This window comes from Natator depressus, chromosome 3, assembly GCF_965152275.1.
Source record: "Natator depressus isolate rNatDep1 chromosome 3, rNatDep2.hap1, whole genome shotgun sequence".
Lineage (NCBI taxonomy): Eukaryota > Metazoa > Chordata > Testudines > Cheloniidae > Natator > Natator depressus.
The window spans coordinates 167,953,421-167,969,252 of NC_134236.1; the positions used below are offsets into that span (position 1 = coordinate 167,953,421).

General features: G+C 41.0%; 2 protein-coding genes across 4 annotated transcripts in view; one reads left to right on the forward strand and one right to left on the reverse strand.

Moving 5' to 3' along the window:
* The window catches only part of INTS7 (integrator complex subunit 7), a 130,411-nt gene that overhangs the window by 55,387 nt on the left and 59,192 nt on the right, over window positions 1–15,832 (forward strand). The window lies entirely within an intron of this gene.
* Window positions 5,471–15,832, reverse strand: part of DTL (denticleless E3 ubiquitin protein ligase adapter) — a 33,155-nt gene continuing 22,793 nt past the window's right edge. For all 3 annotated transcript variants that reach the window (XM_074949297.1, XM_074949295.1, XM_074949296.1), the window contains 4 exons: window positions 15,425–15,514; window positions 12,836–12,974; window positions 7,731–8,593; window positions 5,471–6,173 (listed from right to left, as the gene is read on the reverse strand). In XM_074949297.1, the coding sequence (XP_074805398.1) occupies window positions 6,105–6,173; window positions 7,731–8,593; window positions 12,836–12,974; window positions 15,425–15,514 (1,161 nt within the window). In that variant the 3' untranslated portion in view covers window positions 5,471–6,104. The remainder of the gene's footprint in view (window positions 6,174–7,730; window positions 8,594–12,835; window positions 12,975–15,424; window positions 15,515–15,832) is intronic.

The following is a 15,832-nucleotide window of genomic DNA, read 5'->3' on the forward strand; positions in this document are numbered from 1 at the left end:
CCACCAGTGACTACACACAAGTGCACCTACAGCAAAATGCAGAGCCTGCTCAAGCATATCAGGGCTTGTTTTATTTTGTATCTGTCACATGGTGTTTTTGGAATCCACTGGATTTCATAATCACACTTGATAAACGCTCTCCCCCTCTTCCCTCAGTATATCCAAGTAAGTTGGTGACATAGAAAATAATGGTGACACTGAATAATTCAAGAATGTGGTGTGACAATATTTGCTAAACTCATGTCAACACAGAAAGGCCTCCTGGCCTACTTTGTCATTGCTGTAACATACAGAATGAGCCTGGTTTAGAGTACTACAGGGAGGTGGGGGGTTATTTGATTACTATTAAATGATTTTATAGATGCAAGTTAAAATACTTCTGCAAGAACAATAATAGAAAAATAAACTGAAGTGAGGCTTTTTCGCAAGGATGAAACAATTGGGAGGGTGAGAGCCATGAATAACAGGAATGTCTTGTTGTGTAGGCATAGGTATTGCAACAGAAGAATTCTATGTTCTGCTAGGTCAATTTGGCCTTTACTTATTTAGATATATACAAACTAAAGGGCATACTTATCCCTGTGCTCTGAGCACCCTCAGCATTAAATACTTGGGCAGTAGACCTCCCATGCAACTAGACAGCAGCTATGCGCTCTGTGATCCAGACCAAAAATCCTGGATAACTGAAGCTTCACGACCTAACTATTTACCTCCTGCCCAGTCCTCCTGCACTTTTTCAGACCAACATTGGGGAAGCAATTCCCAAGCTGTAGGACCCCCCAGGTGACCTGCCAGCAGCTCCTTCTCATTTGCACCAGTGGCACCCAGCTGTGGTATTATGGCAGGGGGAAAGGGGTGGCCCTCAGGTACTTCCTTTAGGCCTTTAAACTGCTAAATACTGAAATACCCTCAAACTATTTAGTTCAAAGAGAAGGTTAAGAGGTGATTTGATCACAGTCTACAAGTACCTACATAAGGAAGAGATTTTCTGACAGACAGTTCTTCAACCTAGTAGGAAAAGGCAGAATGATACTGAGTGGCTGGAAGCTGAAGTTAGACAATTTCAGACTAGAAATAAGGTACAGCTATTTTAACAGCAAAGGTAATTACCCATGGGAACAACTTACCTAGGGATGTGGTGAGTTCTGCACCACTTGCAGTCTTTACATCAAGACTGTATATCTTTCTAGAAGAGGTACTACAGCTCAAGCAGAAGTTACGGGTTTGATGCAGAAATTATTGGGTCCTGTGTTATGCAGGTGGTCAGATTCGATGATCATAATGGTCCCTCCTGGCCTTCAGAATCTATGAATATCTGCAGAAGCTTGGGCTAGCAGGATCTTTCAATAGTAATCTATTCATGGCATCAGACTGAGAATTGTTTCCTTTACCTGAAAAAGCAAAAAAAAGTTTGCATAATTTTAATAGATTTTTGTTCTCTTTAAAAACAACCAGTTGGAAGTTTAGAAATGAAATGTAGTTCCCAAGCAGAATTTTGGTTTCATCTCCCTAGGTTCATGCTGCTTTAGTATTGTAGCACTCATTGCTACAAAGCTACTGGCATTACTCCTCACCCCACCTCCCCTTTTAAAAAAAAAAAAATCCCCTAAGTGAGCTTTGGGTCTATTCCCTTTAAGCATCCCTTTAGACAAACTACTTTAAAATAAACTATGGAGGTGTGCCCCCTCCCATCCTTGGGACTGGCTTTATTTGGTCACTTTTTTCTATGATCTCTGGCTTTTTCCACTGTCTAAACAGAGCAATGGTTATGGTCAAAGCCACTCTATGGCTATTCCAAACCCACGAAAGAGATTACTGAGTAGCAAAACACCTTCTATGCCCAAAATCTGACGTTTGGTCTATCTTGCAGGCTGGGAAGTCAAAGAAATCCAAAGGAGGTCAATGAGCAATAGTTTTCTGCATGAGGGCACAAAAATGCTACACTGGGGTAAGAAGTCATTCATTTATTTTACTGAGTGATTGAAAAGTATTAGAGGCTGACAATTTACCTCTCATATAGACAAGTGCTTAAGTCAGCATTAAAATGTCTTGAGCACAATAGACCTGGGGACAGAAAGACTCCCAAGCACTGCTTCCCACCTAGTGCCAGTGGAATCTACAAGTCTTTCTAAGGCTTTATCTTGAGAAATATTGAAAGATCAGAAACTTTTGGAAGAGACCTCAGAATGCATGTGCCTGCAACAAAGGGACCTCTCAACATGGTGGCATATGTGGGTGTCTAATGGGATTCTCATGGCAAATTCCTGGTTGGAGAATGCTTGTTTCCAAAGCAAAATTGGATCATACAATTAAATTCCCAAATACAGAACAGGATAGATAAAATATGAAATCCTAGGTTCAACAATTCAAAACATTCATATGGGAACAAATTAATTTAACCAGCCAGAAGAATCTGACACAAACATTAACAGGAAAATGGACACTAGTTACAACAGTTACAATAAGTAGTGAGTCTTAAGAGGGGATGTGCATCTGAAACACAAAATCATTGCCAGCACAATTATGGGTCACGCGTTAAGAAAAGCCAAAATGATTTAGGCTCTTAAGTCCCACTTTAAAAAGTGATTTAGGTGGCACTTGAAAATTTTACCTATAGTCTCACTTAGGCATTTCTGAAAAAGGTCTAGTTTCCCAATGATGCAGGAAGCACATCACAACCTAAATTCTTGCAAATATCTTTGCCGCATTCAATAGAATAGGGGTGCAAATATTCATCAATACCACAACAGTATAGTTCTGAGAGGTGACTTACAGAAATCAATCTCTAGGGAAAAGGAAGATACAAGGACTGACCGAGGTATAATTAAGAGGCCAGACAATTCTGACTGGACGTATGACATCTGCAGCAGAATTCCCAGCATGAATAAAATGGCAAAGAATGTAAGGCACACTCCATAAGACTATTGGGAAGAGAATCAGCACTCCTGTTGGGAATGGAGGAGAGCTAGAATACTAGGATTTTGGAATAATTTATTATGGAGAATTTTTAATTTGTTTTTTTTTGTGAAGTCTGAGGCTAGAGAGTATTTGGGGATCATGTAGGAGAAAACCTGTTTTCGAAATACATTTGGTTCTGTCAAGACAGGCAGGTGGGTTCAGTTGCTTGGGGACATACATATTAAGTGCTTGAGCAGATGCCCCAGGTAAAGACATTACTAGTTGTCTTAAACCACATTATGCAATTCTCCGCAGTCTGAAAGCAAGAGACTGTCACATCACAAACCAAGTGATTCATATGAACGGTTCCTTTCTTATTCCCCTGGAGCCAAGCTTTTTGTCAGGATCAGACTGTGTCACTTTGACTACATAAGAATAGGGGATTGAGTTATGTTTTGTGTCTTCATAGTGTTAGCCAAATTGATTTTATGTGCTTGAGGTAAGAAGCTGTGCAGAGCTGCCATGAAAGGAAAAGGGTTCTCACATTCCCACTGAAGATTATCTGACCAGGTATTTTGCCCATTTACACTTCTAAACCCCTGAATAATCAGCTGAGGAGTAGAGATGAGTAAGGATTCAGGTGTGGGAGTTAGTCCCAGAAGTGGAAGATAGTATGAAAAGTATGAGAGGGATTCACTTCAAGAGGACCAAAATTTTACCCTCACCATCCTATCCCCTCACAACTGTAACCTCACAAAGCTGGGGTTGGGGGGGACACCTATGGAATTTCTGTGAGGGTTTATACTCGTTATGCAGCCCCCCTGAAACCACTGGCAATACAGAGTACAAATCAGCAGAGTTTGGTTACAAGTGTGTAAGATACTTAGCAGAACATTAAACTGGCCTATTGCCTAGTTTGCCCTCTGTGTTAAGTTTCAATTCCTCCCACCCTTTAAGGTCAAGTTTAATGGTGAGCTACTTTTGAACATCAAAGTGTCAGGTTTTTTTTAGTCTTAGTTAGCTCAAGATATTGGATTGACTCAGTTACCACTTAAAGATCTCAATTTTTGAAGCAAGGTTTCATATATGGCTGAAATATATTTTACTTGTCCAGTTTAATGTTAGTTTGATATTTCTCCAAAGCTCGATGGCTGCTGTCAACTTGAAACTGAGTCAATGTTACAAAAATTAGAAAGTAATTTCAGGTTCTATACCTGCCTTTGAGTCCTCCTGCCAACAGCGCAGTTTTATCATCACAATTTTTTTTTTAAAACATAGTGTATTTCTCTCCCTCCTTGCTGTGTAAAGAGAAACTGGCGATGCAGGGCTCAATGAAACAGAGTACTCAGAAAGAAAAGGAGTACTTGTGGCACCTTAGAGCCTAACACATTTATTTGAGCATAAGCTTTTGTGAGCTACCACACTGGATAAAGTGAGCAGTAGCTCTCAAAAGCTTATGCTCAAATAAATTTGTTAGGCTCTGAGATGCCACAAGTACGCCTTTTCTTTTTGCGGATACAGACTAACACGGCTGCTACTCTGAAACCTGTCATTATGTCAGACTACATAAAGTGCTTTCCAATGCACACAGTAAAATATAATTTTTTTTTCCTCTAATCCATTTCAGTTATAGAAATATATCACTTAACATTAGTAGGTGCAAAAGTTTCAGACAAAAGTGTGACTTAATTCTATTGTGTTCCTTTAAATAACATTCAGTAGGTCTGCAATCCTGAGGCTTGAAATAGACAGACTTTCATAGATTTTTAAGGCAGAAGGGACCACTGGATCATTTAGTCTGACCTCCTGTAAAATACAGACCTTAGAATTTCAGCCAGTTACTCCTGTATTGAACCAGTAACTTGTGAGTTAGTCATCATTAGCGTAACATATCTATTTGAATTCTGTCTGGCTCATTACACCTCAGTGTCCCTTCATTACGTTTTAGCACCAGCAAGAGGTTTCAGTCTGAACAACCAGCAGTGGTGACAAAGAGCTTTAGCTGCAGAATCCTGACCTCATTTGGGACAGCCTACCATAATCACACTACCCAATTATATACATTATTCTCCAATCCAAGCCTTTTAAGCATTAATATTAATATTACAACCTTAACTCTGTAAAGTGGATTTTTTTTTCCCTGCCTCCAACATCAAGACAGTTATGCTACAATTTACATCCATAAAAGGTCAATAAGCTAGTATGGAATGCTTTCTTCTAAAGCCAATTTTGTTTGGGATAGACTAAAATCTGAACTTCTAACCGACCTTGACGATATTTGATTTAAAAGGGGCGATCAGGCTTCCAGCCTCGACAGCCATGGTCTCCATGGTTACAAGACTACCATGGGTGTCCTTGGGCTAGCAGAGGCAGGAGTATGGAAAGCAGTAAACTTGGCAGGTGGTAGGAGAGGGGAATTTTTTTAAAAAGGAGGCAAAAATGCCCTTAGCTATGCTGTATTTTTTCCTCACACAGCAAGCACCACATGCAACACCGGAACAGTAAGACAGACACTCTGGAACATTAAAATGTTTTGTATTTACAGGCAGTTAAGTCGAATTTACAAGCTTCTTTGCCGAAATGGGAGAGTCATTGTTATACAAGAGGAACAAGCTGTAGAAATATCCTTTAGCAGAAATGGTGGCTCCCGTCTATCTGCAACAACAGTTTCTCCACCGCCATCTCTATTCAGCTGCTATCAAAAAGAGATGGTATGTGTTTTGCCAAGATGTGATTTTGAAACAAAAGTTTCAAGATCAGACATAATAAAACAAATATCAACTGACAAGTTGTGTTTGACGATGTTAATAACACACATCAAAGGTGCTCTTTCCAGAGATAACTAGAGCATTTCACAGATGCCATGTGCAAAAGAACTCATGGAGAACATTTAACTGAGTGACGTATTAAAAGCAAACATATATTTTAAAATCCATCACCTACTTCATGTTAATGGCATGTGAGTCTCCATTAATTAGCATCCTACGTACTTCATGTTCAAATAACTTGAGGCTACAGAGTGTAATAGATTTTATAAAAGAATTTAAAGAACAAGAGAATAAAAAAATCCAACTTTATTAAGGGCCAACAATGCATTGGCTAATCCTAGTGTCTTCCTCCTTCTGTGTTGCTAAATCCACCCTTGGTAGCACCAGTGGTGTGTCAACATCCAGGGCTACAGTTTCTTTCAAATGCAGCGTACTGCACTAGTCATCCTGTGACTTTCGATGGAAGTACGTGCAGATCTTCCTCATGGAAACTGTAGTGACTGCAACCTGGAAGAGATTCAAGTCAAGTATAAACATATGTATTTGACAGTAGATGCCCCATCTAGTTCTTCCAGGTTAAACTCTGCACACACCGTAGAAATCTTTTAAGCTTCTCCCCTCCATAACTGCGACAGCTTGCATATACTGAGGAGCTGCCAAGTTACATACTGTTAAAAGGACAACCATTATGTTCTTTGGAATAATTTGTATGGCTTCTGGGACATTCAGATCCTATTTGGAGACAGGAAACATTTGCTAAAATCCTGGCGTTACCCTACTGCTCTATGAGAAGAGCTAGGGGCTCTAGTTTTTACCCTGTCTCCACCAGATTCAAAATTTCATAGATTTTAAGACCAGAAGGCATCATTATGATCATCTAGTCTGACCTGCGTAACACAGGCCACAGATTTTTCATTTGCATCAAGACCAATCTGTGGTAGAGCTGGAGAATGTTGTTTAGAAAGACATTCAATCATGAAAGGACTAAGCCTCTGAAGTGCATTACTGAATAGCCTGTATTGTTAGCACTCTATGAACCCAAGTGCTGGTGTGAGACAAAATTTAGGTCAATAGGAAGCAATTTTACCAAGATAAGCCCCAGTCATGATGACAGTTTCAAAGATTATTTGTAGCCCAAATTATATTCTACCATCAAATTTCAAATTCTGGTGTAACTAAAGATTGTAATAATCATACCTCAGTTATCAGTTTTATAAACAAAGCTCAGCAGTCCTCTGAAAACTAACTTTGGAAGTTACGGGCATCATGGGATTCCATGTGTATTGATTCAGTGACAACATGCAAATTGAGAATTTGCTCTAAAGCACAAAAAACTCCTCATCTGCCAACCATTTTAACCGCTCTGCAAACTCACCCTAGGATCTGAAAGTCAGGCTGGGTTCCTGCTTTCTTGCACAACACAAGTAGTAAGGAGTCTGCAGGCCAAGTTCTGCCCTCTGACAGTTGTGCAATCCCTTTGTTTTCAATGGTTTTTCCACAGCTGTAACCGAGGGTAGAATTTAGTCCCACAATTGTTACAGATGTACAAATTCTGTTGATACAAGAGCTAGAATAAAATTCAGCTCATTTTCTCCAAAAGCTGAGTTGGGTCTGCAGTGCTAGTGGGGGCCAATCTATGTCACCTAAGTGGGCAGATATGGCTGTGAATACATGTAAGCAGCAGATCTGTCAAGTAAGTGCTGCTGCTATTTTCAGAGTAGAACTGCATTGTAAGTGCCAGTGTCATAGACAATGAACGTTTTCCAGTACTCTGTTCTAAATCATTTTCAGATGAGCAACACCAGTTCTGCTTCTCTCTCCCAAGACTATGGGTGGCACTGAAGGATAACATCATTACCCTGTATGGCAGAGATACTGGGGCTTGTTATATCAGATTTCCCTTCCTTCCCCACCCCCCTCTTCCCCCAAGCAATGAGGTCTGATGATCCTTTTGATACACAAGTTAACTGCTTGCAAATGGGAGTTGTGCAACACAGCAAGAAGAGAACAGAACCCAGAGTTCAACCCTTTCTCTGCTGTTGTAACCATGCCTAATCTACTTACAGGTCCCGATGGACTGGCTGCAGTTGCTGCCTCTTGTCTTGTGCTGGGACTCCGAGAGGATGGGGGGCTGTTGCCAGACGCCTTTTGGCTACTGGCCTTGCTAGTCTTCAGCTTCTCTCCCATTGCAGACAGCCAGTTTTTTCCCCCAGGTGAACTGTTTTCTTTGTCCAGCACATCAGCCCCTTTCCTGCAGGAGTTCTTTAAAGGAAAAGGGGGAGTCTGGAAGCCTGCCTGATTAAGAGGGCTTTCAGGAAGGGATGGCTCCTTTGGGCTTTGGCCACCTCCTTCAGTTCCATTATTCAACTCAGCAAGGCTCAGACAGTCTTCATTACCGGCCTTTTGGCCTCCTGCCAAAAAGCACAAATCCAGCCTGGATTTTTTAGCCACTGGGTCCAGCTCAGTCACACAACTGCAGCTTTTCAGACACTTCTGCCCCATGTGATTTCCCTTGCTGGACTCCAGCCTCCTTTTGGCTCGCTTCTCAAACCGTGAATGTGGTTCTACGGGAGTGCCAACTGCCACTGGAAGACCCTGTGTGACCTCTGCCAGAGCTTTTCTTGGAGAAGGCGTCTTTGTTCCCATCCCCGGTGGAGAGGAGTACGGAGTCCTGGTAACCCAGTGTTTAATGGACATCTTGGTGGAAGATGTTGGTTTGGGAGAAGGGCCTGATATGGCTTCACTTTGCTTCGCTGGAGTGTGGGCCTTGACTGTTGGGTTTTTGAGAGAGAATGTTGGAGTGTTGGTAGAAAGAGGAAGGTCCCCGGTATAGTTGGGAGCACAAGCTGCTGGCCGTGGTGAGGAAATGCATGGGCTACCCACCATGGAGACTTTTGCAGGAGTACTCTGAGTGGTGACCGGTAGTACTGATGGAAGAGAAACAAAACCGTCAAGTGAATTACACAGTACAGCAACAGCAAGTGAAGAGAGACAGATTAAAGATAAGCCTTAAAGAAGCCCCCAAAACTCTGGGACATTCAGAATCTGAATTTAGCAGCTTACCTATTTGTCTAATGCTCCCCATCCCAGATCTAAACACCTCTAAGATCCCAGTGATTTCAACAGCAGCAGAGTTAGGCCAATACTGAGCCCTTTTGAAAACTCCACAGAACACAGGATGCTTATTTGATGGCACTCATCTACCTCAGTTGTAACTGGCACCTCTTAAAAGAGCTGCAATCAGAGGACTAAAATGGACAGAAGGATCAAGACGTATTTTAGTCATTGACCTTGTCCAGTGTAATCTGGCCTCCCAGGATAGCCGCAATGGGAAGAGAGGGAAGCATATTTTAGAAAGTGCCTCAGCCCAGTTATTTTTTTTCCTGAGGACCAATCTGTACAATAGCTATAACTGCGTCAGGATTTAGTGCACTTAGAAGTTTTGTAGATGTGACCTGTATCCCTGTAGCTCACTTAAAACCCAGAACTGTCCAAAGCTTTAGTTCAGTTATGGGGACATCATCAGATCCCATCTACACTACCATTTATAAGTGGTTTTTAACCAGGTCAGGAAACATTGTAACCCAGTCCCACAACTAGTTGTAAGGTAGATGAAGCCTTAGATTAGAATGCGCTCCATTATGGATAATTGTCCCAACTAGGCTTTGACATTCGTACACCAATAAGATAGTTAAGGTGGGAGCTAAGAAAGGTTTCACTTTACTCCTACTATCCTTTTGCTGGAAAATATTCTGCAAGGATAGGTTACTGGGTAGAGGTCAGTTATTTACAGTGCAAAGGGACAGGCTAGAAATTCCCCACACCTTGTACGAGGTCTTAGATTCCAAGGAAGTAACTGATGGATTGGTTGCCATGACAAATAAGTGATTTTTTTTTAATAAGCAATTTCCATGTACATATAGCACAGTGGCTATTGAAATCATCAGTATGTTATGAAATAAACTGCATATAAATCCATCTACTCAATTGCGTGCCCACTTCTTACATTGTAAAGCAAAGCATAGTCATCAGTGTTTATAAGCTGTACACTAGAAATCCCACAATAAATCTGAGGGCAGCACGCATTTAAGCTACATCTCAGGCCAAAACAAATCATTAAGTTGTTTTTTAAAGAGATATTTTACTTTGAAGAGAGATGATGTACTAATGTGTGTCCAATGCCTGCTTTTCAGATGCTGGAATGTCATGTATCTGAAGGAACCTTTTTGGCCTTAAACTTGAGGTGGTACAATTAAATAAGACAGCACGTTAGCCACCTTAAGCACACGGTTTCACCAAGGAGCAAAAGGGCTCTAAACATTTGCTGCATACCAGGGATTTAGTCTGAAACTCTTAATTCTCAGCATTAGCTGTTATGTGGTAAAGTACTTAATTAGGATGCTGAAGTCTTGTGTGAATGAAATGCCATTTTTTTTAGAATCTTGTACTTACTTGTGAGATGTGCATAGTGTAAACACCTACATAACTTCTCAATAACACACTATACATAAGCTTTTTTTGATCCTTATCCTTCCTGAAGACTCTCATATAATATTGCCCAATACTGTCTCTGCACCTTTAAATTCATGTGCTGAGCAAACAGAGTAGAATACAAATGTCAACCACTTTAAAGCACAAGGTGGAGTTAAATATTCCTTTCCCAATGATGTTTATTAGTCTAGACTGAAGCAAGTTATTATGAACTCATAGCAGGGTCACTGCTAAGATTTGGTCTTTTAATCTTGGCCTTAATGAGCACTTACTTACAGGACTATATTATCTCAGCTGGAGAATTAATTGTACTTAAAATGTAAGCTCTTAGATGTGGAAGAAGGGTAGTAGTGATCTCAGCAACCCTCTCTCACTAGTGATTAGCTACAAATTTCATACATGAGAAATGTGGGGTGATGAGCTGGAAAGAGGATGTGGCTGCCCACAACCGTGGCAGACTTAAAAATATATTCTGGAGTCACTACCTCTAGAAAAGTGGAAGCTATCTTGGTTTAGATGCTGTATTGATGGGGATGATGAAAGGTAGCCTGTAATTCAAATGCCTGTGTTCCAGTGCTGGGAAACAGAACAGAAGCAGCAAGCTTTTTTGTAGCAGTTTGTGTACCAGTCAAACATTCAGACCTCAAATTCTGTTAACAAGTCAAGTCTATTGCCATTGAAACCACTTACTGACATTCTGCAAGGCTGTTATTTTTAACACTGAGTGCAAGCCTCTACCAAGCTGCCAGTCAAATGATATATGTATCGGTAGGACTCAGACAGATAAATGCACAATGTATACGAACAGTGGGGATTTCTCTCTCTCTTGCCCTCACCCTATCAAATTTTTACAGCAACATTATGGGCTTCAAGAATCAAAAAAATCACAAATTCAAGGTACAGCCCAGCTCTAGCGATTCTGGTTACATGAAGTGCAGAGAAATTAATATCACTTAGCAAATTTACATACATAATTTCTCAAGGGAAGGAAGCTGTGCTTGCTGCATGCCACAGTGCAGGTCAACAGTCAACACACAGCCACAACTTCACAATTTGTTCCATTTAAATGGGTAGGATGCAATCTAGATTTCATCTAAGCAGTCCTGAAATGCTGTTTGGTTAGCCAACTATGAATCAGTTTGCAGATAGCTCCTGTATTCTAACAGCATGTGTTTTGTGTTCAAAGAGCCAAGGTCAGCAGGAAGCCTGCTGTTGCATACACAAGGTCTGTGTGCTTCCTCTTCCCTCCTGGGTTGTTTTAATGCATAGAGAACAAGGAGAAATGATATTTTATCTAGTGTAATTGCCAAATTCGATTTGTAAAGATCCAGGGTACAGGCAGCTTTGGGTTTTCAAGCTTCTTGACAAGACTAATGTCCATATTTATTTCTCAGGGAATAGAATGTGAAATAGTTTCTCAGCAGCTCACTGAAACAAAGCGCATGAATGTGTGTCGTGAGCAACTATGGAAGAGAGCTGGCACTTACCCACCTATTGTCCCGCAAGTTTCCTGCAAGACAGTTACGCACTGGCAAAAAGTTAATTTTTATGTTATCCTAGTATGGGGGATTACAAAACCTTCCACTTGTATTTACAACAATGAAGGTGAAGCACATTTCGAAAGTCAACAGAGGGAGATAGACCAACACAGGAAATGACACCAACCAGCCACTACCAACTCAGTTTTGGTCCAAATTTTAAATATTTCTGTATTTCTGATACAGTTATCTTCATATTCACTTTGCTGAGGGGTTTATTCCCCTTCCCTTTTCATTTCAACCATACACTAATGTGACACTTGATGCATGTTCAACACAAACTAAGTTAGTTCTCTGATCCAAGACTTCTCACACATGGTTTGGGACGTGCCAAGAGACTGCCTATCCTTCTATGGTCCTGCAGCAGTTTGGATCAGCATTGGAGCTAATGGACCCTTCGTTTCCTTGGTGAGGACTCTGGCAGGGTGTTTACAATTAAGTTCTAGACCAAAACATGACATGCTTGGTCTCACAGAACCCAAGTCTGTTGACATTCAGGGGATACTGCAAAGCCTATCTGATCTCCCAGGCTTTCCAGAAGGGGACGGCATTTATTAACTAATCCTAACAAGTTGATGGGCGAGGAGTCTCCATGATTTATTATTGGTTTATTTTATAATATCTGTGAATAGATTTCCATGTACACACATCAGTGGTGAAAGAATTGGTGCATTTTAGAAAGCCATCACTGAACTGCACATGTCTGGGTCTTACAGTAAGTACTACTGTACTGTGCTGGAACAATAATTTACAGCAAGACAGAGTCAAATGAAGATTACATTTCTAATGGAATGTAAGAGTTTAGAAGCAGGTGTGTATAGTTCTGGAATGTTGAAAAGGCACCTTGTCCTGTAGAAAGTGAGTTCTTTGTTTTGTTTAAAAGCAAAAAGAGAGGAAGTCAGTGTTATTTAATTGAATTCATCTGCTGGGCAAGAGGAAAATTTCAAAGCTCCAGGGCTGCATATGCAGTACCAGCCCTTTACTGGATGGTGCGTCAGGCCTGGGAAAATGCATGAATTCACATTTCTAAAGAAATGAAGAGCAATAGCCAAAGGGAAAGCTTTTCCTGAACCAGTAAATACAAAGAATTCTGAAGTCCTCTTCCTATGTTGTGGGACAAAATACCCCTAAGGGCCTTACCTATTCCATTTTGCTCTTCTGGTTTCTTCTGACAGACCCAGCCTACCAAGTTGACTTTGCCTGATGTCAATCTCTCCTTATCATAGTCACGCCGTAAGCGCCAAATCCTCACAGTGTTGTCATCAGAACATGTGGCGATCTACAGCATAAGTCAGTAGGTTAGGCCACTGTGAAGCCAGGTCCCACAGTCCCTGGCAAATCAATCCAAGAGAGCTGGTACTCTCAGCACTCCGTGCCAATAAGTGTTCTGCCTGGAGCCCTCCCTGCCCACTAACAAATAGGTAAAGGAACTGCCAGCGAAAAACAAATGATGTCTAATTACTGTACCAGAGGAAAAAGCTATCTATTTCCCTTGAATGTGATCTGACAGGAGAAAGCCTCCATCTATCCCTTTTATGGCAAAGAAATCGCAGCCTCCCCATTTGCTTTGTGAAGATTCTGTGGCAGGCAGCCATTTGCTCCACAAGTGCCAATATATACAGTATTTGTTTATTGACATTTCAGTAACTCAGTAAATAATAGCAGAAACCCAAACACAATCCAAAGCTCATGTTCCAAGAGGAAACAGACAGCAGAAGATAAGAATTCAATGTTTTGCATCAATGTCCAATGCTCCTTCTCTCACTCCTCACCTTTCCTTGTTTGGGGACAAACATTTGCAGTGTTCTAAATAGGTAATGTTGGAACAAGGACAAACGCTGGAATTGCGTCACTAAGCAGTCTTTGCCATCATCCAATGTCAGCAGCACTTGGTACAGAAAAGCAAGAGACAGGACTAAAGTTTAGGTACAGCAGATCCCTATATAATGGCAAGTTGCTCTTCCAAATAATCAATGGAACCCGCCCAGCAAGCATCAGAACTTTTATTAATCTCCCTTTGTGCTGTGTACACAGTGATGCACGTGGGAATTAGTGAAAGAAATAAAGAAAGAAGAGCTAAGGCCTATGTGCACAGTAATCAAGACGTCTTTCCTCCGGCCTCCCCAACACCAACATCAGCTCTACAAAACACTCCTGGTAGGCTTGTCTTCCTTGCCTGGGGTTCAGACTACATCACTCGCCTCTTCCAGTCTTTCCATTGGCTCCTCATCTCCTCTGCATCAACTTCAAGCTTCTTGTCCTTGCATTTGAGGACCTGCCTAACCACCACTCCTTTCTGAACTGCCTTTGACTCCTTTTACATTGGCCGAGATTTTAATGCCCTGTTTGTTTTCTTCTCCCATGCTACCATGGCCAGGATACTGGACCTGATGGAACATAGGTCTCATCCAGCACGGCAATTCCTATGCCACCCCTACAACTGGAAAGTACTTCTTGAGCTTGTCTGCAAAGCCACTACCCGATCCTAATTCAAATCCCTCCTGAGGGCCTACTGTGATGCCTAGAGAAAGTAGCTGATTAACAATGGTGGGCAGAGGGGCAACTGAAACTGCCAGCAAGAAACCCTATGGGACTCCTCGGATATCATAGCTGTGGGAGGGCTTATTCCTGATTTGGAGATAGACTGGTCCCTTAACCCTACTCACCATGCCAACAATTCCCTCCCCTCCAGTGATGGCCATATGGGGGAACCACTAATGCTGACCCTTGCGTTTTCATTAAGATATGGTTCAGGACAGTGAGGCTCTTGGATTTAGCATTGAATTAGAAGTCATGTTGACAGACTCCATATGGCTTATTGAAAGAACAGACATTAATGTTCTTTCCATCCTCCCACTAAAGCTCTCAGCGCACTAGATTTGCAAACATATCAGTGGACAGACAGCAGACGACATCAACAAAACTCATAAGCATATGAAGACCTTGAAGAAATGGCTTCAAATTTTGGCAGTATAACATTTAAATTAATCAATAATCAACAAATTTGTTAGCATAACAATTTCCATCAGGAAAGGCCTTCATACATTTCCAGGAACAGACTTTTCCAAGTTACTAATAGTTATCAAAGGACTCAAATTAGCTGAAAAAATTCAGTACAGCATCATACTGAATTCACTTGAGGATTTGGTTGAAAATGTAGTGCGGGCAATGTGGGTTGATGCCACAAAAAATGGCCTCCCTCCCAAAAATTAAACATTTTCGCAAAAAACATTTTTATTTTCTTGAAATTTTCCATTTCTCACTCAAAACTTTTGTTTACCATTTATGGCTTTTTTGTAGCAGGATTTTTTTTTAAAGTAATCACCAATTTTGACTGGTTGGCTTAGTCATTTGGTAGCTTTTATCAAAATAGAAAACTTTTTAAAAATTAAAAATTATTGAAAATTCTGATTTTTTTAAAAAAAATTTGTGGAATATTTCAAAAAATGAAAAAAATAATCTAGACTTTAACCTCACAGCACTAAACCGTCTTAGGAATTTTCATGAAAACATTTCGGATTAGCTCTAACTCTATGTGAAGGGAAGAGTGTAGCAAGCCAGCTCATCTATGCCATTTTCTTTTCAACAAGGCTTTCCATACAGAGAAGATTCCACCCCCGATCAAAATACCCCCTCAAGTTTTGTAAAACAAACACTATCGTGGTCACATCTGGTCCTTCATTCATTGGTTTCACAGGACATTCCAAAACAGTTTTTCTAGAAACTAACCTTAGTGAAGTCTGAAGGACACCAGGCAACGGAGGTAACCTCTTGAGAATGGCCAAGGAGCATCATGGGAGGAAGATGGGGCTCAGAAATCTAAAAAAACAATCCACAATTTAAAATCAGTTGGATTTTTGCATCAAAAGCATCACCAAGGAAGGCTCCACTCTGCTAAGTAGAATACTATGGTGTCTTTCATCAAGGATCTCAAAGCACTCTACAGTGAAATAAGCTTCCCAACACCCCTCTGAGGTATGCAAATATTTTCCCCATTTTGTATAGCTCTCAGGCACAAAGAGATTAGAACTGCCTGCTTAAGGTCATGCTTGAACGTCTGTGGCAGAGTTGAGAAGAGAACACCGATCTCCTTAATGCCTGTACTTTAGTCACAAGCTTATCCTCCATGCCTTGGTA